General features: G+C 35.6%; 1 protein-coding gene across 3 annotated transcripts in view; it reads right to left on the reverse strand.

Annotated features, from left to right (window-relative positions):
• WDR11 (WD repeat domain 11) overlaps positions 1 to 27,177 on the reverse strand; it is a 57,425-nt gene that overhangs the window by 25,736 nt on the left and 4,512 nt on the right. For 2 of the 3 annotated variants that reach the window (XR_011436211.1, XM_070259686.1), the window contains exons 3-13: positions 25,277 to 25,430; positions 24,138 to 24,311; positions 21,485 to 21,671; positions 19,069 to 19,234; positions 18,552 to 18,666; positions 17,494 to 17,689; positions 17,087 to 17,190; positions 13,866 to 14,042; positions 11,281 to 11,365; positions 5,355 to 5,461; positions 2,854 to 2,929 (exon numbers count right to left, since the gene is read on the reverse strand). Coding sequence is in view for 2 of the 3 variants with exons in the window: in XM_070259686.1 (XP_070115787.1) it covers positions 2,854 to 2,929; positions 5,355 to 5,461; positions 11,281 to 11,365; positions 13,866 to 14,042; positions 17,087 to 17,190; positions 17,494 to 17,689; positions 18,552 to 18,666; positions 19,069 to 19,234; positions 21,485 to 21,671; positions 24,138 to 24,311; positions 25,277 to 25,430 (1,541 nt within the window). In the remaining variant the exon portion in view is untranslated. The remainder of the gene's footprint in view (positions 1 to 2,853; positions 2,930 to 5,354; positions 5,462 to 11,280; positions 11,366 to 13,865; positions 14,043 to 17,086; positions 17,191 to 17,493; positions 17,690 to 18,551; positions 18,667 to 19,068; positions 19,235 to 21,484; positions 21,672 to 24,137; positions 24,312 to 25,276; positions 25,431 to 27,177) is intronic. The other variant, XM_070259691.1, reaches the window with a different exon arrangement.

A 27,177-nucleotide genomic window follows, 5' to 3' on the forward strand; every position in this document is an offset into this window, starting at 1 on the left:
TAATATTACTAAATATGTATGTATCTAATAACAGAGCTTTAAAATACCCAAAGCAAGAACTTCAGTTCTTCAAGAGAAATAAACCCACAATTAAAGTTAGAGAGTTCAACACTCATCTCTCAGTAACAGATAGAAAAGCAGGCAGAAAACCGGTAAGAATATAAAAGACTTGAGTAACTATCAACCAACTTGAACTAACATTTATGGAATATTCTGATCAACAACAGCAGAGTACACAATCTTTTCAAGTACCATGGAACACTCACTAAGAGAAACCATATTCTGGGCCATATAACAATCACCTTAAATTTAAAAGAATTGAAATACATAAAATATGCTCTCTGACCCTAACAGAAACTAGAAATAAACAGAAAGATATCTGGAAAAATCCCCTAAATATTCTGAAATTAAACAGTGTACCTATAAATATCCCATGGAAATTTTAAAATATTATAAATTGCACTAAAATGAAACATCATATCAAAAATTGTAGGGTACAGGAAAATTAGTGCTTACATAGTATTAAATGCTTATATTAAATGTTAAAGATCTGAATTTAATCATCTAAGGTTCTACCTCAAGAAACTAGAAAAATAACATAGTAAGCCCAAAGTAATCAAGAAAAAAAAAGATCCTCATGCCAGTTAATGAAACAGAAAATAGAAAACCATAGAGAAAAATCAAAGAAACCAAAGGATTTTCTTTGAAAAGATCAATGAAATTGACGTAATTTACTGATATCAAGAATCAAAGAGACATCACTCAGATCACACCAATAATGAAAGAATAAGAATATTATGAACAAGTTTACATCAATAAATTCAACAACTTCAATGAAATGGACAGGTTACCTGAAAAATACCAATTACCAAAGCTCACTGAAAAAAAAAACTACCCTAAATAGCTCTATATCTATGAGAAATTGAATTTGTATTTAAAAACTTTTCCACAAAGAAAATTCTAGGCCCAGATGGATTCCCTGGTGAATTCTTCCTATCTAAGGAAGAAATAATATCAATTCTATACAAATGCACACAGAAAAAAGAGAAGGAAATATTTCACAACTCATTTTACAAGGTCAACATTACCCTGATTCTAAAACCAGACAAAGATATTACACAAAAACTAGACCACTATCTTTCTTGAACATTGATGCAAAAATCCTTAATAAAACATTAGCAAATCAAACCCAGTAACAGCAAAATATTAGTAAATCAAATTCAGTAATACATCATGACCAAGTGGAATTTATCCCAGGAATGTAAAGTTAGTTTAATATTTGAAAAATCAATCAATGTAATTCACCATATTAGCCAACTTAAAGAACAAAACAAAAACACACCATACGATTATGTCCATAGATGCAGAAAAAGTATCTGACAAAATTCACTACCTATTCAATGATACAAAGTTTCAGCAAACTAGGAATGGAAAACTTTCTCAATCTGATAAAGGGCATCTACAAAAACTCTACAACTAACATATTTAATGTTGAAAGACTGAATGCATTCTCCCTAAGATCATTAACAGAGCAAAGATGTCAGTTCTCATCACTTCTATTAAACATTGTACTGGAGGTCAGTCAGTGCAGCAAACCAAGGGAAAAAGCAAAGGTCCACAGACCAGAAAAGAAAGATAGAGAAGTGTCTTTACTGGCAAACAACATAATTTGTCTATATAGAAAATCCTATGGAATCAACAGAAATGCTACTAGAACTGACAACTAAGTTTAGCATAGTGGCAAGGTCAATGTCAAAAAATTAACTATCTCAGGGGCCGGCCCGGTGGCACAGTGGTTAAGTGGGCACGTTCCATTTTGGTGGCCTGGAGTTCGCCGGTTCAGATCCCGGTGTGGACACTGCACCACATGGTAAGCCATGCTGTGGTAGGCGTCACACAGATGTTAGCTCAGGGCCAGTCTTCCTCAGAAAAAAGAGGAGGATTGGCAGATGTTAGCTCAGGGCTAATCTTCCTCAGGGGGGAAAAAAATTAACTATTTCAGTATACAAATAATGAATAATTAGAAATTGAAATTTTTAAAAAGTCATTTATTATAGCATCAAAGGAAAAACAAAAAATAATTAACAAATGATGTGCAGGACCTATACACTGAAAACTACAAAATATTACTGAAAGAAATTTAAAAAGACCTAAATAAGTAGAGAGATACACCATGTTCATGAATCACAAAACGTGTTAAGGTGTCAATTCTTCCCATATTGACTTATGGATTCAATGCAATCCCAATCAAAATCCCAGGAAGCTCTTTTGGTAAAACTGATAAGCTGATTCTAAAATTTATATGGAAATGCAAAGACCATAGAAAAGCTAAAGCAATTTTGAAAACTATTTTAGAGATTTTCTCCTTTTGTCTTTGTTCTTTTTATTGGTTTTCATTCAGTATCTATTTTTAATAATCCTGTTTTACATGTATTTTTCCTTGAGACAAAAAACTCAAAAACTTACTGGAATTAAAATGGGTCTAAATTACAAGTAAAAAAAATGAGTTCTTTCAATAAACCCATGTTGAGGTAGTAATGCATAAGAACTTCATCAGAGAACATCAATATAGCTATAACGGAACAATATGGGGTTACAGGTTTTACCAATCCAATGAAATGTTAAGATTCATACAAAAGTTACTCCATCTTTTTAGAAGTAGAGAATTAAAAGGAAAAGCAACTTAATTTTGTGATTAAAATATTTTGATACCGCTGCATGTGCTATCACAAAGAAATTCTATATGCATTCTAGTATATTCTCACTTCCTTAAATATATATATATATATATATATAAAAATCCCTGAGATTCCACTGTGATAACAACACAGATATTTTTAGGTTAACACTTACTTCAAATGAGAAACTTTAATCATTTCAATGGGTGGTTCATCATTGCCTCGTTCACCTCGAAAAGCAATGCTTCTACCTTTAATTGCAAATATTAAAGAAAAGTGAAAACAGCACATAACACACGGAAGAAACAAGAAGCTATACTAGTGTAATCTGATTAGTGCTACCTTCCATTCTCCTGTTCATTCTTCCATCTGCTTCTAAGCTTCCTAATAATCTAAATTCAAAAAGTATTCTCAAAAGTTATTACAAGTTAAAGACCAATAATTTATTACTTACATTCAAATATTTATTTTATAAAAATATTCTCATTTTTTGCAGTTTCTTGCATTCCTTCTGTGGTTTCTTTCAAATAATTTAATTTTAGAAATTCAGAAATACCAATTTCTAACGTTTTAATACATTTACAGTAAAGTAATTGAAAAAACTACTGGTATATTTAAAGTAAGATAAACATCCCATACTTACAAATATTGACTAGTGGGGAAACCAGTCTTTAAATAGGTATTTAAGATTTCTTTTCCCATGTGCAAAATACTCAACTGAAATATTTTGACATGTTCCTATCAAAAAGTCTCTACAAACTGAAATAAGGGAATGATAAGAATCAATTAACCACCAAAGAAGCCAAATGGTTTTATGTAATTTAAAAAATGCAAATTCTACCTTATGTTTGAACAAGTATATTTTAATATCTCCTCCTAGGTTTTTAATTGCACTAAACAAAAGAGAGGACATATTCAATCCAAAGACAAGTGAACGCCTGCTTGCCTCCCTGCTCCTCAACGCCATCAAATGGGCTCCCACTATTACTATTTGCCAAACACCCCGCATCCTTCCCAAACTCTGCGAGCCTGCTGCCTTCCTTAGAAGACCAGGCTATAAAAGTCTATAATCAATGAACTTAAGTGTCCCACTTAAGGAAGCCAGTAACTATCACTTAGAAAATTGTTCTTCAAAAATAAATCTGTGAAAGAGAGATTTTAAGTTATCTAACAGTCCTGCACTTAAGCTGATTAGAAAACATGAGCAGGTATTTTTTTGGTGAATGATACTAGAGAACGGCATTCCATTCCTGGGCTACCAGGAAACTAGAGAGACCAGTGCCAGTTTGTTGGCAAATTGGGAATCTGGGGATCACTGGGCAGGTCACTTCCAATGAGAATAGAGCGATACTGGATTAAAGGTGGGGCTGACTCCTTGAGATTCAGTAACGTACTCTGATAAGTAAGAACAACTACATCTTGGAAATATATACTGAGAATAAAAGGAAGTAACTATATACTTGATTTATTACACATACATGTACACACACACACATATATCTTATTGGTTAAAACATTTACATATATTCAACCGCTACATCATTTTAAAGAAACCCACAAGAATTTTGTTAAAAAGATCTATTTAAAATCACTGCGTGCGTTATAAAATAATTTGAAACCCTCACCTTATTCTATTTTCAAGATCTTCATTTCGAAACTCATTGGGTTGTATGTTTTCAACAATTTTTCAAAAGTTACTTCACTGGAATGTTTCCCATTGTAAAGTCTTTAACTCCCAATTAAGTTTCCCTATTCAGTCAGCCAGAGACCATCAAAAATTTTAAATTCGTGCATTTGAAAACAATCCTTACCTATGTTTTTTAAGGCTTTCCTACAAAAGTGAAAATTTTTAAAGAGAACTTAATGAAGTCTAACTACAAAGATTTATTTTAAAACTGTACTTTTGGTTATCTATGTCATCCTACAAAAACAGAAACTAGTTTAAGAAGTAAAGTGATTTTCTGGGATCAAAGAATTGCAATTCAGGGAGCGCTGATTCAGGCAGAAACCCAAACAGCGACCCAATGACAGGAGAGGGTTTTACAGGAGGAAGTGAGGACGAGGTGAGTCCTATTAAAGGAGAGTTCCTTGGTGCCAGACAAGGTCAGGCTAGGTTGGCGCTGTACAGACTGGCCTGAGGTTCCATCAGCAGGCAAAGGGCTAGACTTGTCCTTCATTGATTGGTTAGTGATCAGGACATCAGCAAAGCCTAGTTCCAGCAGTCCTTACAGACAGGATATTCTTGTCCTTACTGACTTGGAATGTTGGCAGTTTGGTCCAGTTTGGAAGATAAAGAAAATAAGACACGCAAGGCAATTCCTCTGAAACAGCTGCTCTGGCTCTATTTTAATACGGCTGCACTCATGTCATCTTTCACATCTACAAAAATGTACTTAAAAGTAGAGCTGGCATCATATTAGTTCATATATCTGTCTGTTCAGGCTAATGGCACTCCTTTTTACCTTGCACTTGAGTTAACACAATTTCCTTACAAACAACGATGAATCTTTTCCAGGACAATTATTATAGAACTACAAAAAAATGTATATACAAACATAAAACAAAGAAAAAAGGCCAAGGTGAGAGAAAGTACTTTGGAACATGTTTTATAAATAGCAACATCTTTGATCAATATGACCAACACTGTAAATCTTTTCATAGTCTAAATACACAAACCTGTTGGGAGATCAACCAGCTGAAGTTCATTTCTCACTAATCCCATATTGTTTGGTGTTGAGGTAGCAAAAGAAAGAAAACCAGTTAAACTCGTCCATTCAATACCCCTATAATGAGAAATTAAACAGATTAATCTAATACCCTTTTTTGTTTGAAAAATTTATTTGAAAAATAAGTTTTTCCTAAGACCTAAATTTTATTATACAAGTTAACTAAGAAATAATATTAATGACCTTTTATTTGAGACTATATTACTATACATTTCCAAATTATATGAAATTATTTCTAATTAAAACTTTATCTCCAAATTTAACGGCAAGATAGTTTAGTTATTAGGATTCACAGCAACATTAAAGTAACTATTAAAGGGGCTGGCCCTGTGGTATAGTGGTTAAGTTCATGCACTCTGCTTCAGTGGCCTCGGGTTCGCAGGTTCAGATCCCAGGCATGGACCATCAGGCCATGATGGGGCAGTGACCCACATACAAAACAGAGGGAGACTGGCGCAGATGTTAGCTCAGGGACAATCTTCCTCAAGCAAAAAGAGGAAGAATGGCAACAGGTGTTAGCTCAGGGCCAATCTTCCTCACCAAAAGAAAAAAAGCTATTAAAATCTGGCAAAGGAGAAAGTCACATCGCAGTAGTCTCCAAGAATTCCACTGCTTAAAAACTAGAGGTATAAAAATATTCTGAGTAGACTACATAAAACTGAGTACACTTAGAAATTTTATCAAAATTCCTAGTTGGTTAGGAAGCAGAAATTCCTGAAGCAAACATATGAACTGAGCTGTTAGATCTGGAAGTGGCTGAAAGATCCAAATGGTATGTATATTGATTAGGGAAAAGCAGAGAAGAAAAATTGCAGAGAGAAAGACACGTACAACAAGACAGCAACCTACCAACCTAACGCCCTGGGAGTCTCCTTTATGCAAGACGGAGAGTAGGTGGGTCCACATTTTTTCCCACTAACATAACTGGGGAGTGTTCACCATCATGGCTTGCAGAGAATGGAAGAGAGGGGGGACACAGGACAAGCGGACTCATCAGTCAGGAAAGGAAGAAGTGAGAAACACTCTACTATTACCTTACGTTGCTTACAAGGTAATACAGGTTGGCTGGAAGGGAAGTCTAACCTTTGTTCTCTATTACAATTGCACATCAGCCTTTATGAGACAACCATTTTTAACAACATATTGTCTATGGCTGCTTTCATGAGACAATGGCAGAGTTGAGCAGTTTTGACAGAAATTTTATGGCCTGCAAAGCCTAAAATATTTACCATCTGGTCCTTTACAGAAAATGTTTGCTGACGCCTGATCTAGTTTATCCACTTCTACTTCAATTGGAATGCTATTGCTAGATTTAGCATTAAATACTACTCTGAATATGTCTCTCACTTGTCCAAGAAGGTACAATGGCTTCCTACATCACAACTAAACTTCTCTGTGACTTTCAAGGCCACCCAACCATTTGCCTCATCCTACCTGACCAAACTTAGCTCTCTCATCTGAACCTTGTCTGCTATTTTAACTGGAGTACTCTTCCTCATTGACCCCTGTGTATCCACCTACTTGTCTTTCTCAGAGGGGCAAAGATAATCCCAAGAGAACTGAAAATTCTATTTATGACAACACGGAACTGCTGTAGTTATCAAAGTTTATAATTCTTTAAATGTAAAGTTGTGTTGAAACACTCAGATTAGGCTGCTTAAAACTTAGTACTCTTGAGAATTTCCATGCCTGGAATGCCCTCCCTCCCCCCCTTTTCAAGTACCATTTGAGTTCAAGTTCTGGCTCCAGCACTTACTAGCTCAATGTTTTCTCTCCATCTCAGTTTCCACATCTGTTGTGCAGAAATAACAACACTGAGTGCATAAAGAAGGCCTGGCACATGGTCAGTGCTATATGTATTAACAATTACCATCACTGCCATTATTACTCTTATTTCAAGATCTAACTCCAGCCCTATTTTCCTCATGAGGCCTCTTCATTCACTAACCTCAAACCATACTTATAGGGAATACAATATAATTTGGTTAATTATTCACTGGAAAAGTCCCTTTGTCTCTTGTTTCTCTTTCTTTTCCCTGACCTGTAACAATACTCATTAAGTTTTCTGTTTAGAATGAAAAGGAGAGAAGAATCATTTTGGACTTATTCTGCTCTCTATGTAAGTCTGGTAGCTTCAGTGAAATGTTTACCCACACAAACCTTAAGAGACACTCTCCAAGTCTTATTGCTGGCAATCTGAACTACTTATACTTATGCTCCAGTATAGTAATGCCACTATCTCTGGATGTTAAGAATTGCAGTCCTCCCATTCTTTATTCATTATTTTTTAAAATAAATCTAAGTACCCAGTATAGGCTAACGACTGTGCTACCAAGAACCCAGTATGTGGCAGTGACCCTGCTAGACACTGGAAATACAGTTGTGAATGGGATGCCTGTATCTGCTGTCCTTCAGGAGTTTATGATCTAATAGAAAAGAGACATTTACACAAGTGCATTCTGTATTACTGACTACAAAAGAGAGTGGCGCCGAGTTCAAGAGGAGCTTGTAAGAGCCACACAGAATCTGATCTCAGGGGCCAGGCAGGGCTTCCTGGAAAACCATTAAAGCTGAGACCCAAAGGGCAAACAGGGTTTTGCCTGAAAGCCTGAACAACTGAGGAAATAGTGTGACTGGCTGAGAAACACTCACTAGACTGTATCCTCGTCGAAGGGAGGTACCATGTCATTCATGTCTCTCCAGGACATGACAGGCACTCCGCAAATTCCGTTAGAGTAAACGAATGATGTCCAAGAAAAGCCTAGCACTCCTCCTTGCGGTTATTAGTGCAATACATATGCAGAGCAGTGCTTTCCCCACCGTTTACAAGATGTCCAGGGCATCACAGAACACGGGATGGCTGCTTATTTGCAATTGAGCACTACAAGCATGCTGCCTTTGAGCAGATTCCAGCAGCACCTTATATATCCAAATCCTACTGATCAACTGAATAAAATAAAAATTAAGTTGAACTTTAAAGTAGATTAGATAAGGAGAGGATTAGTTCTGAAAAGAAATGAACGAAAACTCTTGTCAAACACAGCTGAGTACCACAATGTTCCCAGAGTTAGAAAACTACCGTCTAGGTTTGAGTATACACGGAGCTCTATAAAAATGTCGTAAGAACTGCAGCTCATTTTCCAACTCGACCTAGGATTGTTCTTAGGATTCCTACCTATCGGACAACAGCAACCTCAGAATCTATCAGCAGGCATCGGAGGTTCTGACTCTTACAGTTTCCCACGTGGGCCTGTGGACCTCCACTGGGATGCTACAGAGGCTACTTCTCAACACTAGGTGGCTGAGGGAAGCACACACTTTCTCAAAGGCTTTCAAGTTCTACGATTATATGAAACTAACTTCTGCAAATTTACAGATGGACAAAACAGAGATCATTTTATTTTCCACAAATCACTCAATTTGCTCAAAGTAATACTGAGGCAATGTTCTGATGTGCATATAAACTACTGTTATAATAGTTTTTGACATTGAAAATCATAGTGGGTTATATAATTATAAATTTAGCCTATTGGACAAAGACGCAAACTAACAATCTAAGAAAACCTACATGTACCACTTGCTTACTTCTAGGTATCTTCCACTGGATTATAAGACTCAAAGATGTTGTCTGTTTGCAGGCATACAGAAGACGCTCAATACATATTTGTAAAGCATAACTGGTTAAACATCACAGTTTTAAAAAACCACACAGTCGCAACTATCCAGTTAGGCAGCCCCTGGCTATGTGTATGCATAAGGTTCAAGTGCTTAAGATAAAGTGGTTTTAAAAAACACATTTAGTACAAGGTAGAAAAACAACTTTCTAAAAGTTGGCCTTTAATTTGCATATGAATATCTAGAATGTACTGGGTTTATTGCTAAGAAGTTCAGCAATTTTTATAACACATCTGTGAAATTTTTATAATGGCTTTTAATTGTAATTCTATAACTGCGTTAATTGAAACACAAAACCAGCAGGATTTCAGCATCCTCTTGGGCACCATCACTGGATATGAAACCTGAATTATCTTCAAAATGGCAATTAGGAGGGAAGATTCACATTAAAAAAAGGAGCATATCTGTGTGATCATTCACAACACCAACCTGTCTGTGTAGCAGATCCCTCAGATTATTTGGTATCTCAAGTAACACTTTATAAATTTCAGTGTTACTCAATAACAAACATTATCATAGGATGTGTAAGTCATGTATTTACTGACATCTACGATCTGACTGATCCAGGATAACAAATCTTACTTAAAACGAATACCTTGCTGATAAACTAGCCATTGTACCTTTATTGAAGATTGTAGTGTTCAGGAAAAAATGCACACGTGCTTGACTTTCCAGAAGCACGTATCAAATTCTTAGTATAAATCCTGGTTCAATCCACATTTTTGTCTTATTCCCAATATGTTTCCTACTAATCGATGTGCATTTTTTAACTGGAGATCTAACACATATACCATAAGTATAAGAGCTCAGCTCTGAAGCCTGAAAGGCCTAGATTGAATTCCATCTACCTTTTCACAGATTATAATACTCAGTTTCTTCTTCTGTAAATTGGGAATAATTATAGTGCCTACCACAAGAGTTTTAGTGAGGATCAGTGAAATGCATGCAAAGTAATAATACTTAATGTAACTTTAGAACAAGTACTCGTTAAATGAAGAGTTCTGATTGGCTGGTGTTAGCCATAAAAGGAAACACTACTCACAAAAGTGTGGAAGTGGTGAAAAGAAATGTCAAGAGAAGGGTGTAGGCAGGAAAGAAAGAGAGAGAAGATACCAGCATTGGCAGCAGGGGCTACTGGAAGAAGAGAAAGAAGATGAATAACAATCTGAAAGGGTCTGGATATCTATGTCGCTGCATCCTAAAAGCCTAACGCTTTGAAGATATTACCACCCCATGTAAACGTGTTTAGGGAGGTACTGGAGGGCACAGCATCAGGTGGCGATAAACAGTCACCCAGGCTGCACCACCAAACAATGCACTTGAGAGAATAACTCACTGTAACCTTTTCAGAAACTTTCATCACAATCCACAGTTGTGATACTTAAAGGGTTAACTCTTCTCCATTCAGAAAACGCATTTACTCAGAATAATGTGTTCACTAAGAATTTTAACATATACGCGAGACCTATTCTTATACAACGTACAGAGGACAGAAAATGGCCTTTCTTATACTTTTGTTAAAAGATCATCAAAAAAACACTGGCAATTTAGTAAGTTTATATGATACATGTGTAACTTTACAATCCGTCATTGCTAGGACAAAAAAAGGAAAACAGCTATACGATCAGCAAAATAATGCCACAGAGCAGATATGTATGCACTTTAAAATAGAAAGGAAGAGGCATTCTTCTGTCATTTTAGCCCTCCCTCAGATATTTCTGCATACACAGCACTCATAAAACAGATCACATCTCAAAATGAAAGAATAAATGCTATACAGTTTTGGTCCTTTTCTGATGGTGTTTAAACAAAGAAATAAATGAGATTAATTAACAATTAAAATGACTATTCAAATTTTTCATGAGCAATCTTACTGATGGATCTTTATAAAAACGGAAAACAAACTAAATAAATCTGGACAAGGGAAAACAGTGATTTCCAGTAGGAAAATAGCCTGGACCTTAGGAGAAACAAATAAGATGCAGCAATAAATGAAAAAATTCTCCACTGCATAACATCTTTTACAAAGCAAACTATTAGGACTCATTTTGATTAGCATAGCCATTAGATGGACATGAATATTGATTTTTCAAAGTTTTCAGTCAAACAATCACCAGTGCATAGCATTCAGTGTGGAAAAGTCTACGAGAACTTTTTTCTGTATTCTGCATGTGATCTCAATGACACAATGACATACTCACTTGACTTCACAGGAGTGGATGCTTAACTCCTTATGCAGCAGCCCACTGGTGAGATGGTACACCAGAACAGAACCGTTACTTGTACCTATCAAGATGACGTAACAGAAGAGCATTCATCTAGTGGGAGTTCCAGATCTTTCCAACACGTCTTTTCTCAAGATTTTAATTATTTTACAAAATTTACCTTTTATAAAAGGGACCCAAGCTATGTGTTAAAAAAGACTGAATTTCTCAGTCTTCCTTCTTATCAAAACTGGGCCTATTCTCATGTGCTCTAAAATCCTACCTAAATCCAGGGATAGATTTTCACAGAAAGGCTTCAAAACCTGAGTCAATACACATGAAATATGAAGAAGCAATTCCCTCAGCTTTTTTACACATAGAATTATACTTTTTGAGATCCGAAATGTTTATCACAGCCAGTCCTCAAAAAGGCAACTCATTAGCCAGATTTTTCTATTTTTCTTCACAAAGATTTTGGTTTTTACGTTAAATAAATCATAAAAGGATGGTGAAGTGGTGGCTGACTTGGATTCTGAGTTCAAAAGGCCCTGGCTTTGCCCCATGCACTTACAAATTGCCTCCCCACACTGAATCTGTGTTTTTCCTCTTTTGACGAGGGAATAATAGCACATCTGTCAGAGATTAAACGAGAAGACATACGTAAAACAGGACACTACCTGGCACAATGTAAGCACACGATTACTATTTCTCTTATCACCGTAATTATGGTTTGTAGTTACTGTTATTCCTAAAGCTTTTTATGGTCTCAGGTAGTCTGTCTAAAATTTAACTTGGAAGGGACATGGCCATTCTTGAGAAAGTAACGTTTCAGTCTTTAAAATGTTTTTCTAAGTTAAGAAAAGTGAACAGTGTAATTGGTTGGACAAATACTTTCTCACTGCACATGACTTAAAAGGATTAATGGATTCATACAAAGCAACAGAATGCAGAAATACTAATAAAACAACAATAACAATAGATATAAAAATGCCAGGCAAGTTCCAATTTTAGCTTACTTACTGAATAAAGCCAGAAGCGTTTTGCAAAACTACTCTAGACAAATACATTACACTTGTTTACAATTATCATCTATTCCACAATATCTTCTAATACTGAGAAAATACATAAAGAACTACTAAACTTTTCAATTAACAGATCTTCATAATAATCAAGTGATTTCTAAATTCCACAAGTTTTGATGACGTTGAACCTATGATCTAATACTCTAGGGGCACCACGAGGAGAAGTAACTCCACAGTCACCTCTGCTTTTCCTCCCTAGTGACTCTGCAAAAGTTTAGACACTTATTTTATATTTTTGCTTTTACTTTATTATACTAAACTCAATAAATGACTGATATTCACTGTAAACTAGTATAATACAACTTATTCCACAATGGAAATCTCAGACCCTGACTTAGCTCTTATTATCTAGTTATCCCAAGAAGTAATTTTCTCCAAGAACATGACAAAATCCTAACCGACAAATTAGGTATATGACAATGTATATGCATGTACATACAATGTACGTTGAGATATCCTAATTAAAATCTCTATAAGAGGTTTAATACAGATCAATAGTTTCTAAAGCAAAAATTAAACATTTATCTGCATTTACATAAATCTGAACATATGTACACATGGACTACTAAACCTGTAAATTCAAATCACTTTCAGAAGACAGTAACGGATAAATGAGAAAATAAGAATAATGTCAAATAGTAATATTCAAATGAGCCTTTAGCACTCACAAGTCAGCCATTAAGCTGAGACGTATACTAGTAACAAAATAAATGTGCTTAGGTTTTCATTTTAGAAAGAAAAAAACAACCACAAATCACATGTTTGTAGACCTGGGGAGGAAGCCAGAAGCTAAGCAATAGCATCTTTAACAAATGTTGACAATTTCAAACAAATACAGTATTTTTCAAAATTTTAGAGAAATATATTTTAACCTTATATACTTAATACCAAATTAAAATTTGGTTTTCTCTATAAAGGAAATTAGGTTACTCACATTACCATGAAATTAATGTAACAGTAAGTTGAAATCCAGACCAATTTTTCTATCTACAACATAAAAATACGCAATTTCAACCCAAAAGGCAAATCTTTACAGAGATGATAGCCACTTTAAACAATGTTTAGGATACAATTCCTAGCAAATGAAGACCACTGCTGTTATTAAACTATTAACTACGACTATACTGTTAGTTAACAAAAATCCAATACAAAATGACATGCCCGGAAAGAGCCAAAAGTGGTCCAAGAAATGACAAGGAGTCGGATTTGGCCTCACACAGGGACTATCCTGGCATTTCAGAAACGCGCCCAGTGTCAGGGTCTCTATCACCCAGTGTCAGGTGGATGCTACCATTGTGATTAAAAATGAGTAACTAAAAAGATTAAAAGGACAGGAAAAAAAGTATTTCAAGATGAGTATTTACATGATTTCACTCAGCCTCTTCCTCCTCTTAAAGCATTCTCAAAGAGAATAAAGGATTTTCCAGTAACTAGGAAACTTAACTATCTTATAAAATATAAAACAAGCATAAAGAATGAAAGAACAGGTCCGATCCTCACCAACAGCAAGCAGTGGCTGATACATCCTGATGTTTTTTGTGGTCAACGGCGGGCACATTCGGATGGCAAACTGCGGCGAGGGCAGCCCTGACAGCAGCCCCGTCAGCAGGAATTTGAGGTGCACCTCCTGCAGAATGGAGCCTTTGGGTTGTTCTTCCCCAGCAATTGCGCTTTGCCCTGATTTGTAATGAAAAATACAAATATATTAATTATAAAGTGTGCTGATCTTAAAAATCTAAGAAACTTTTCAGTGGAAACACTCTTCAGGTCTAGGAAAGACTCGGCAGGCCTAGAAGAGCATATTCAAGTCCAGAAGGTGTAATGTGGCACTGTAGGGACTTTGCCACACAATGGCTCTGAACTTGGCTATGGGACTTAAACTGCATCATCTGACATCTCACAGGATAGATTACTCCAGAGGACTGCTACCTGGAATTCAGGGACCTTTGTTTTCTAAGAAACAGTTTCAGCCAAAGTTCCTGGTATTAGGGCACCAAAGGCAAATCAAGAGGACTGGGGTTAGAGAAGTGTTTCCATGGAGTGGGCGGCTGCTGCTCATTCCTGTCTGAGCGCCTTTCTAAAGTGCTACTTCTCAATCTGATGCACTGTGTAAACTGCACAGAAGATTGGTAATCACAAACAGCAGGTTCAAAGGACTCATCTGGCTTTCTGATACGAAATCTTCATGTGTCGACGAAATTACAAAATTTAAGCTTTATAATTACTTTATATATAAACATGTAAAATAAATATAAAAACGTATATATTAATACATAATATACACACTGTCACTGTTGAGAGTTCTCTTAAATGGTATTATTTTTAGATACAGCATTTGTACTTAGTTTATCAAGTCTCAAACTAAAAAGAGGACTCGAATAAAAACCATTATAATGAAAATGTGAATATGAAGAATATAACAAAATGAAAACCATCACTAAACAGGGTATATAAATTTTCTTCGTATAAACCATTATTGAATACCGTGCTGAAGTTATCAAAAGTACATAATAAAGAATACGTGTGAGTGTATATATACGTATATGCACACATACTGTGAAAGGAAAAAATGTAAATAATTACTAGGAATGGGAGATGGGATTCTGAGTGTAACCTTTTGAGGCTGTAAAATTGATTCAATAATAATGTTATTTTAAAATCTGTAAGATACACAGAAAAAATGACCACCAATTTAATCCAAATAAAATGATCTCTTACGATCAGCCATACAATTGATATTAATCTTCGGTAACAAAAGATGGGCTCTAAAGGAATGGGAAGTTCCACAGGTAGGCACCAGGTTTACCAACCCTGGCAGCTTGGAGCTGACTCCAGGAACTGCCTCCTCCTCCTCCAAGCGTCTTCTCTAAGAGACAACTCACAAGATGGGGCAGATCAGGCCTTAACAAGCAGCAGTCTTTACCCAATGAAGATAAATCAGGCCTCTGTATTTAACTGAATTGCTTTCCATTATCACTAAGTACACAGTGAATTTCAAATTAAAAGTTTAATTAAAAGTTTTAATTAAAATGTTTTCAAGTAACAAAGCTTTACTTATTTAATACTTTTAAATCAACTACATTGTCAAGAACTGCTATACAATCTGTATCCTTTTGGCTCTTAGAAAATGTAATTTATTATCATTTAGTTACCTAAACAGCATAAAATTTCAACCTCCTATGGGCCTCATATGACTGATTAGTTCTGTTCATGGGTGTTTATAATTCTTTTCACTTTAATATTCTATATTAAGCGCAGACAAGGTCAAATAACTCAGAAAATTGTGTTACTGATAAAATGAATTTTGCAAAACAATTATGTGTCTAAACTTCCTCATATGGATTTATGTCTGGAAGGTGAAGAGAAACAATTTTAAATATAAAAGTTAGTGTCATTGAGTGAAAGGATTTTACAATTGGCAGGAATTATGAGAAAACCAAGGCCTGGAGACGTCAGGTCTTGCCTCAGATGACAGGGGAGCAGCCAGGACTGGAGGCCATGGCAAGGAGCAGGCTCCAGACTCAGATGACGGGGCTCATATTTTGGCTCTCCCACTTACCGGCTGTGTGGTTTTGGGCAAGTTTTTTCAATCTCTCTGGGTCTCAGTTCCCACACACATAAAATGGAAATGATGATAATATCACCTACCTTCCAGGGTTGTTGAGGTAATACACAGAGCATTTAGCACAGCACCTAACACAGCATTAAGCACCCAATGTCATCTCTGATTAAGAAGAGTACTAAGGAAATGTTCTAGTATATTACCTATCTAGCATTTAAACAAAAAGACCTAGTAAATAATCTCTATTTTCAACTACATCATGGAAGAACAAATGATACAGAAAATCCTTTCTAAACCACAGCCACCTTTTTAAAGAATCAGACATCAAAATTGCTCGGCATGTTCACAATTTCTAGCTGTATACTATTTGAAATAAAAAATGCTCATTCTACCTTTAATATATACTGACTCTATAATAATTAAATAACTTTGAAACATTATTTTATCTGCAAATAAACATGTGTTGAAAGAATCCCCAACATGAAAATAAAAAAATATATGTCAAAAAGTTAAAATAGTCTTTTCTAATATTGCTCTGTTACTTATTCCTTCAGTAAACATTTATTGCACATCTAGAATGTGCAAGGCCCCGTGCTGGAGATACAAAGTTGAATCAAACACTGTCCCACCCTTGGGGAGCTTCTAACTTAAAGGAGGAAATAGACAAGTAAAATCACAATTACTATCAGCTGATAACTATTAGGGACCACAAAAGAACATTTAAATCAGGCTTGAGAGATGAAAAGAGCAACACCTGAGCTGAATTTTGACTTGGGAGTAGAAGGGGGAGAGAGGAAGCAGGTATCCACCTCTGAGCTGGGGGACCAGGGAGCACGAAGGCCGAGAGGAGGGATGCCTGGCTCAGCAAGGGCTGTATCCACCACCCAGACGCCTACTGTCACCTCCTGCATGTAGATCAGTCTCTCAGGAAGGAACATTTTCTAATTCCCACACTATAATGCCAATCTATACTACTTCGGGCGCTTTTATGCTTAAACATTTTATACCTCTCTGATTTATTTAGGAAAGAATGATTCCACGTTTTAGTTTTCTCAAGTATTAACTTTTGACTTTATAATAACTGCAATCTGTGAGTCGATTAATTTTGCCCTTCAAAAAGAATACCTAACATGAAAGTTACAGGAAAAAAGCAGCTTACCAATCATGTTATCTAAGGAGAGGTCTGGGAGTTTATTCTGTAGCACTCCTACAGGAATTCCACAGAAAGACACTGGTGAATACAAGGGGGACACACCAGAACTACTGCAAAGACATAACAATTAGGTGGTTTTTACACACTTAAAACCTGCATTGCATGTCAGTAACTCCAATTACTAATTTCAGATCATGGCATTCTATCTCTTTTTACAGTATTTATTCATCTTACCAATACGTGAAATATCTCTAACAGGTGTATATAATTCCCTAATAACTGAAAGTCTTAATTAGCACTTTAAAAATATTTTTTATAGAAAAATGTCCCTGCTATTTTTACGATTCTGGTAATGTAAAAAAAAAGAGGAAACAGAAAACAAAACAAAACAGAGATCCTACTGATCCATTTACCTGTTCCGTGAATTTCGATTACAAACAGCAGACTTCAGTTCCCATATCATGACCCTGCCGTCACTCACTATGAGGGCAGCTGCGTTCTCATTGACAGGACAACACACCATACTGAAGGGACGCACCGTTTTTGTCACCCTGATTGCATCACACTGGCTTCGTAAATCATAGGTAAGCTCCTGGACAGGATCTGGATCTGAGCATAGTATGGTCTTTCTTTTAAATATCAGACAGCAACCATACCAATATCACTACTATTTGTTTTAGTTTAACCTCAACGACAAAGCATATCATTCTTTCACTAATGCAAAGTTTGTCAAGAATGGCCTTCCTTTTTATACTTACTAATTTCTTCAGAATATAAAGATAATTCACTTAATGACTGTCCAAACCAAGTTTAATTTCCAAAATAATGACTATAATCAAAATAGCTTATTTTTTAATGTCTTTAAAATAAAGGAAATACTTTGAAAAAGGATCAGCAGTGATATATGATTAAATAATGAACAGTGCACTAGAGACCATCATAATTCACAGTGATCTACACTAAGCCTGAAAATAACTGTACTTTACAAAAGACATGGAAGTCACTTTTACCTTTATGTAGTACATCATTTCACCAAAACATTTTTATTCTCCAGGATAAGACTAAAACTGACAACTGAATGTCCTGGAGACTTACTAACCTGTCACTTTACCATGGACATTCCTAGAGCAGGGGAGAAGGCAAGGGGGTGGAACAATAAAGGATATACAAGGTTGGACTGGGTATTAAAGAAAAATTCACGAAAGATAACATCTACTTGGCTCACGGATACAATCAAGAAGGAATTACAAAATATTACTTTCCTTGTTGTATATAGAGGTGCGATATGACAACATCAAGAGATGAATTTTGGGCTTGTGCTTTTTTATGCCCCATATTACAACCATATTCTATTTTCTCAAGGCAAGGACTGTCATTAACTCTATGCTTTGGCTGGTACTTGCCACAGGAAGCTTTATAAAATAATTCTGAAGAAGAACGTATTTAACATTATTGTGAGATATACACTCACCTGGTTCCTCATTTGAAGTGGTAAAAACACTATTATAAGATCTTCGAACACGCAAGGTTATACACCCATTTTCATGTAGGCAAAATAAACCATCACGCTGAAAGCAGGGTATTACCTTTAAACAAATGATGTATTTATTTTTAAAAACACAATAGATTAAAAAGTATGTAGAGTGACACTCATATGGGCAAAAAACAAAACAAAAGAAAAACAAAATACATAACCCCCAAGCTTTAAAACTAAATAAAAATTTTAAAAATCCGTTTATAATCCTACAAAATTTGCTTTTATCCACGTAATTAAATAGTTCAGTAAATATCTCCAGATCAGTCAGAAGAATTTCTAGTAAATCAAACCAATCAAAAGTGCAGAAAAATAAGGGATGTAAAATAACATTATTAATCTTTAAATAAATAGAAAAGAGAAATTAGAACTACAGATTTTTGCAAGATTATGGTTTCCTCTATATAACATTCATAATCAACTTCCGGTGATATAATTCATAAATTGTAGATACCTGCAGAAATGGAACTCCTGTTCGTTCTATTGCAATCACACCCACTGTTTGATTCACCTCAAGGTCAAGGATTAAAATCTCTCGAGGATAGAGTAACAACATGTGATTCCTTTTGGAAGGCAGATATGCCAACTGAAGGCAATCATTAAGAGTCATGAATTCAGCACTGAAAAAAGTAAACATTTACTTTAGGCGTTGAGAAATGAGTCGAAGACTTTATTCATGTCAGAAAAAGCTAATAAAGGATTGAATTTTGAACTCTCCACATTAATAACTGTCAATGAGAATGTTTCCTGAAATGACCAACATGGGTTAGCATCTAAAACTTAAGACCTCTCCTATGTGTCAAACTCCAAATTGTAATATATAGATTGGAAACAGATGTGTTTCTAAACTTTTGAAAAATTTAAAGTAGTAAGTCTATGATATGAGATGGTGAGTGACAATAATATACTGGTATTCTTAAGACAGAGTTTTATTTTTATTTTGCAATTAGAAGTACTAGACAGACTGCTGAAATCAAGACTCAAGATTAAAAGAAAAGCATTTAGGGCAATTGGGGCTGGGCTGCTGGATAAGAGTCAACGGACTATCTGCATGGCCTTGGGCAAGTCACTTCCTCTACTCTGCCTTCATTCACTTTTAAGCTGTCTCAAACCTTTTTTGAAACAAAGTAGAGTATCTGTCCACTTATCACAGCATTTTCTTCTGTGTAAATAACATAAATGAAATGATATGAAAGACCCTTAAAGTCTCAAAAATCATTTTAGTAATTTGTGATTGTTGTATATATTTAATCACATTTTTGTATTAAATATATTTCAATAGGAATAGACATATAATTATGTACTATTTTCTTTTTACATAATAATTTTATTAAACAGTTTTGAAGTTTAAAATAAAGTTAGATCAGAGGATTAGAGAGAGGGATGTAGAGTGCATTAAAATCCTGGCTCTACCATTTCCTAGTTGGGTGAGCATGAGAACCGTATTTAAAACAACACAGGACTCAATTTCCTCATTTATAAAATGGGCACAGTACTACTCCCCAGGATTGTAGTAAGATTACACGTAATAATCTATGTGAAAGCACCCACAGCAGTTCTATTTGAAGGGATGAAGAATGCATTTCCCCGTAATAATCTATGTGAAAGCACCCACAGCAGTTCTATTTGAAGGGATGAAGACTGCATTTCCCCGTAATAATCTATGTGAAAGCACCCACAGCAGTTCTATTTGAAGGGATGAAGAATGCATTTCCCCAATACTCAAGATGAACACACGATTCATGTGAGAGAAAATATAACATATATAAATCATAACATAAAACTATTTAGACTACAAAATATTTATTTATGGAAGAATCAATGAAAAATAGAAAGCCCTCTTAAGATATTTAAGGAGAAATCAAATTATTTTGGCATAGGGTGGGGGATAAATTAGTGACCTTAACCAGCTTATGGTTTAAAATATAAAAATGCTATTTACATTTAAATTCGGAATGTATTTGTAGAGCAATTTGTATTTTACCATATATTTTTCAGGTAATGACCCACAAAGTCTAGATAGGATAATCTTAGCACATTAAAAATAAAGGCTTTTTCAAAAAGAATGCCAAAAAAAAACAACTGCCAAAGCAATAAAAATTTAAGAACAATCATAGCTGTAGGAAAAAAGGCAGAAACCTATTTCTAATGCATAAAATTAGTTACTTCAAACAAAACTTATTCAGTTGCAATTTCTGAAATAAATAATAGCTAGCATTTACCAAATGAATGCTTACTAAGTTATCACACACTGTTAAATTCTTAAGTTATGATATCTATTAATCCATACAAGAACCCTGTGAAATCCTTAAAACATTATTCTAGAGATTGGGAGAGTGAAATGTGAGCAAGATTAAAGAATTTTTTGAGTCATATAGCTACAGCTTCCCTAGAATCCTGGCCCTTAACCAGTAAGGGAAACTTCTTTATAAGCATAAGAGAAATACCCATATTTACTGGCTAATGAGATTGCACAGCGTTTAAGTCAGGAAAATGTATTTAAAAGGAAAATCCAGCTTTTGTCCCCAAATTTTTAATATATTCAATAGCCACAATTTTAGAATCTTCACCTCAGATTTTCAGAAGTAAAAATCAGTAGCAAAAATTTTAATCTGTAAAAATCAATGGGGGGAGTTTAGCATAATTTGCAGAAACAAAGGAATCATGTTAAATGCTGAATCTCTTCTTAGGGAGGAGACAAAAACATTTTTCCTCTTATAAATTCAAAATGAGAAACAAGAAAGGGTGAGATGAAGAAGAAAATCAATCTTAGTACTTCTCCAACAACGATGTTTTCATGAATAGATGATAAATAGATAAATGCTGAATAAATGAATGAACGCTGGTGTTAGTTTACACTTGTAACTTACCTAGGTTTCTCCTGAGTGATTAAGATTTTCACTTTATTAAGAGCCTTCTTTGCCCCTGTGGCTGCAGCCAGCTTGTTGTGGGCTGGGCTGGAGTGTGGGCTGGAAATATAGACTTTTTTCCCAGGGCCTGAGGGAGGCCGGGCTGGAGAGAAGTCTGAGATGAATACAATACCCTCACTGGTGAGCACTATATTGAGAGAAGGAAAACTCTGATTAAAGTTTAATCAAGTTTAGCACAGAGTTTTATTCCAGTACAATTTTGAGAGCAAAGTAACGATAATTTTAATACAGAACTGGCAGTGTTATGCAGTCGTAACATATCGGGAATGTTCTCCAAGCTGAAGTGAAACAGGTGGTCCGTTAAAATTCATCAGAGGCCTCTGAGCTCAGCATTCTAAATTAATGTTTTATATTAAAAAGATACCAGAAGGTTACCGGCAGAAAGAGCAAATGTTTGCTCTTTCAAATAAATTCAGTGCACGGACTTTCATTAAAAATCTTTCCTCATTCTACCTCATAACTTCAAAATCCAAATACTTCAGAATATAAAATTCACAGAGGAAACAAAAAAATCCCGTATTAGACTCTGCATATCACACTTCACTAAGTTCAAATATTTGATTTGATGACACTAACTTTTTTGATTAGCATGAGCTACCCAGTCTAAATCTATTTCCTCCTTCTTCTCAAGCATCATGCTGAACCCCAGGATGTGTAAGGAGCGCTCTTTTTCTCTCTAATCTAGAGTAAAAGAAGAGTGCTAATAGTGCCTTACTAAGTGTAGAGGAAACAGAAATAGCCAAGGAGGCGGCACCACATTTAGTAACACAAATTATGCCTTTTCATGACTGAAAAATATGATCTCCCTCAGAACTGGGGCTAACTAATGCTCACACATATCTGAGCAGAAGAATCTTCTCTTCTCTGGCTCCCCACAGTTAGTGAGACTGCTTTCCGCACAGGAACAAAGAAGTATTCAAGAGTTATGATGACCCTAGCACATTCAACACCAGTAAATCAAAGACGTTAGGTCAACTGACGCTGTGAAAAATATGGCGCTTTCATCAACCAAATTACAGAGGTGCAGTAAGTTAGCCTGAAGCCTTGTCTCCTTTCCAGCTTACAGAACTCATCCTTCAAGTTCCCTTCTTTTGTGGGATGTCCCCCTCCCTGACCCTGCCAGCTAAGCCACCCTCCCATGTTCCCACAACACTGCATTTCATAGCAAACCAGCGAGAGAGTGAGAGTATGAATGCATCCAGTCACAGACACACATCTACATATGCCAACCCTAGACACACTGTATTGCACTTATTTACACAGCCACGTTCCCCATTTTAATTTCTACCTGTCTACCCTTCTCTTCCTCCTTCAACACACACATATACACACCCCTCAATAAGTGCTGGTGGATACAAGTTAGCATTTTGAGTCACTCAAATCCACGGAAAACATTCTTTACCATAGCTAATTCCTTTACCTCCTTCAAGTTTTTGATCAAATACCAAAATGAAGCCTACTTTGAACACTTCTAATACAACCACCTCCCCACTCCCATTCCCTCCCATTCCCTTTATCCTGCTTTACCTTTCATATCACTTATAGTCCCTTAACGTAATAGAATTTATTAATTCATGATGCTCATAGTTTAGGATCTGACTCCCTCTCGCTAGAGTGCAAACTCTATGAAGGCAAGAATCCTTGTCTTGGTTCACCGGTAACATGCCAGGTTCTCAGAGCATGCCTCACATATAGTAACAGCTCAAGAAACACCTCTTGGATAACTGAATAAAGAATATTTTCTAGGGGGCTGGCCCTGTGGCCAAGTGGTTAAGCTTGTATGCTCCGCTTTGGCGGCCCAAGGTTTCACCGGTTTGGATCTTGGGTGCAGACATGGCATTGCTCATCAAGCCACACGGAGGTGGTGTCCCACATAGCAAAGCCAGAAGGAGCTACAACTAGAATATACAATTATGCACTGGGGGGCTTTGGGGAGAAAAAGAAGAAAAAAAAAAGATTGGAGACAGATGTTAGCTCAGGGCCAATGTTTAAAAAAAAAAAGAATATTTTCTAAATAATTTAGTCACAAAAATATCTGTCTAAAAACAAACCTAATTTTTAGATCATGACCTCAGTCAACATCTAAGGCACACTGGCAAAAACAACCTCTGCAACAAAAAATTCCCTTGGGCTTATTCTGTTCCTTACGTGTGTCTGTTTAAGGCATTCAAAACGCATGGCATGAATTAGAAAGATTTTTTAAAAAGGAAGAACCGAATTTGGCCAGACTAAATGAAATCCTTGACTCAGGTTCTTTAAATGTTCCTAGAAAAACAAATTTAATTAAGTCTGAATTAGAACAGCACAGCAACTCTCTCTCCCTGGCTAATCTAATTCTATTCACAAATTCAACACAGTGACGGTCTAGCTTGCAGACTTAAATTTCCAACTATCAACATATCTGCAAATGCTACGGGGTTATGATTTAGTATCTGTATTTAGAGCTGCAGACATATGGACTAGATGTGCTTCTCCATTTTGCTCAGTCGTTTTAACATTAGATATATGATATGTGTTGTGCATACCCCATGCATACAGCAATAACTATACTATAAATACCTCAACTCATTTTCCACAAGAAACTAGTACTCACAAGTTAAATGTGAGGGATCAAAAGGGTCAAAAGAAAAAGACAGGATGTTATCTGCATAGCTCTTCTTCCACAGTTTGGTGCCAGTATCTGCATTCCAGAGCACAATATAATTTGGCGGGTGGATAGCAAGCAGTAAATCTCGGGAAGCATCTTGATTCCACAGCCACTGAACATCTGTAAAGACCAGATAAATAAAGGCAGAATTCAGAAATTACCCACTTCAAAACACTTGGCTAATGTGTTCTTAATATTTAGGTTTGTTTTTCTTTTTTACATAATCCTTAAAATCTTAATTCCTCTTCTCCCCCCAAAGGTGGATATGTGTGGATATGTGTGAAGATTACAAAGAAAAAGCTAATTTTATATAAAAATGAGCTGTTTGGACATTAGAATCTCAAGGTCAACATTTTCTAGTATTCTGAAATATCATGTGAAAGAAAATACAAGGTAATTTGCACTAATCTTTACTTAAAATTTTATGTCAAAGACTGTCCTAGCCATGATCTCTAATGTCATTCTCCTAATGTTTCTGTGTAATTACTTAATGGCACTTGGCCGTGTTTCATATTTTCTCACAAGGATAAACAGGATAAAGATCTAGTTCAGTATGCAGTACACAGTACTCAATAAACATTTTTTAAATAGTCATTTAAAAAATTTACTCAATCAAGAGAGCCACTCAGTCAAAGCCTTGAGTCTAAAGAATACCGTATTGGTTTTAGGTCAGTAACACAAACAAACAAGAAAACAAATCATCTATGTGAAAATGAAAATAAAATTGTGATAATCTCAGTTATGGAAAGTAAGCACAGAGGGCTAATTCAAGACAGCAGGTCAGCCAAGTTTACTTATATTAAGCTTAGATTACAAGACTGTTTACAGCAGCTTAATTTTTCTCATTATGCATGAGGTTGATGTTGAAATTAGCAAATTTCACCAAAGCACAGATCAGCTGAGATGTGAGGAAATACTGATTGGAAAGTGCTGATTAGGAAAAGAAAACTAGATTCAGATCAGTAGAACAGGCTAAACAATCAAGAGTTAACTGGGAAGTGATGAAATTAAATGAATGGGGAAAAAAACCACTCTAAGAGTAAGTGTATCACTATAAACACTTAGCAGAGCCAGACTTTCCTCACCCTGAATAGGTTTGGCATGCTCTTGGATCTCACACTGAGCTACGCCTGCTGCTACATCCCAAACGATGATCTTTCCATTGACGTCAGCCGAAGCTAAGCGCAAGGAATACGGTGAGCCAATGTTATGGTGATAATTCTCCCTGGCCCATTTCACCTAGTATCAAGAAGAAATCAAAGCAAGTATATACCTGCACTGGATGAAACCAAACATCATTTTCATAAAACATCAACCAGAACCCATACTACATTCCACACCATATTACAAAAATATTGAGAAAGAATAAACAGGAAACTGGTTTCCATCTTGAAAGTCACACATTTTTATTATTTATGGTATTTTTAAAAGTTGCAGCTAAAAGTATTTTTGAAAACATCACTCTGTCCCTGCCTTTAAAGTATGAAAAATGACACATAGCCTTACTATTTTGGGAAATCCGGGTAAAAACTCCAGAATACCATATCATAAAATGGTAACGACCACTGGTATGACCAAATGGTACAATCATAAAATCTAATTATGGCAGAACATCTAAAGTCCTAAATTGTTAAATAGAATGCTTTTCTGTATTCTATTCTCCTAATTAAAAGCAGATAACCTTAGAGCTACAAAAACCTTGCAGAGGGAAAAATAGGAAAAAACAAAAGCAAACAAAAAACTCTGCTGTCCCTTTTTCATAAAATTGCAAAAAATGTTAACAGATTTTTCTCTTAAAAAAAAAGGTATACTTCATACTTTTAGCAACATCATAAGAATAGGATTTCTAAAATAAAAACCACAGGAATTGCAGTGCAAACTGGGTTAATCCTGAGCATCAAATACTGACAGCTAGCGTCAGGAATAAAACACAGTCCTCACCCGGAGCCAAGGCCTTCCCTGGCCTCCTCCTTGGCCACAACCTCCTCGCTCTTCTAGCTCAGCATCCTGCTTGTTTCCTTCAAAGCGTTCACCACACAACAATTTGTAATTATTTTATTTACTTTGTTTTGACCTATCACCAACTCATGAACTGTAAGGCAGGATCATGTGGGCGCTGTTCACATTTCAATTCCCAGACCTTAATATAGTGCCCAAAGCTGGTGTTCAATAAGTATGTGTTTAATAAACGAACTTAAATACCACAGAATCTTCAAATATATACACATGTAAACATATGCATCAAGACTCACGTGTGTGTATATACATGTAAACACTCACATAATGCTAAAGTAGAGAAGTATGCTAACCAATTCCAATAGTATTCATGAAAAAGTTGGAAACAACAAGTTTTTTGAACTCCATTGTTAACAAGCCTTAAGGCTCTACTGTAATACATCTTTTCCTCAGGCAAGAGGTTTTTTTTAATGAAACGTGTAGAGGGGTATGTGTATGCATATATGTGTGTGTATATATTTGAGTGTGTGTATATTTATTTTATATATACGTGTATGTATATAGTCAATCCTCATCTTCAGATTCTGTATTTGTGAATTTGCCTACTCACTGAAATTTGTGATTTTATTTGCAAATCTTTTCTTGTGGTCTATTTAGGACCATGTTTTTTGCATCTTTGTGCTTTTTGTTGATGATTTCAGTTTCAAATGCACAATGCTAAAGTGCTGTCTAGTGTTCCTAAGTGCCTTATGGGAAAAACATGATAAGCTTTGCTCAGGCATGACTTACAGTGCTGCTGGCCATGAGGTCAATATTAATGAATCAACAATATATATTAAAGAAGATGTCTTTTACCAGAAACACATATAAAACAAGGTTATGTATTGATCAGTTGATGGAAATATTGTGACTAGAGGCTCCAGGAACCTAACCCTGTTTTACCCAATCAACGTTTCAGTATTCACTAATTCGGTGTTTGTAACAACTTTACAGAATAAAACTACCATGGATAAGAACTGATTGTGTGTGT

Source organism: Equus caballus, chromosome 1 (assembly GCF_041296265.1).
Source record: "Equus caballus isolate H_3958 breed thoroughbred chromosome 1, TB-T2T, whole genome shotgun sequence".
NCBI classification, from domain to species: Eukaryota; Metazoa; Chordata; class Mammalia; order Perissodactyla; family Equidae; genus Equus; species Equus caballus.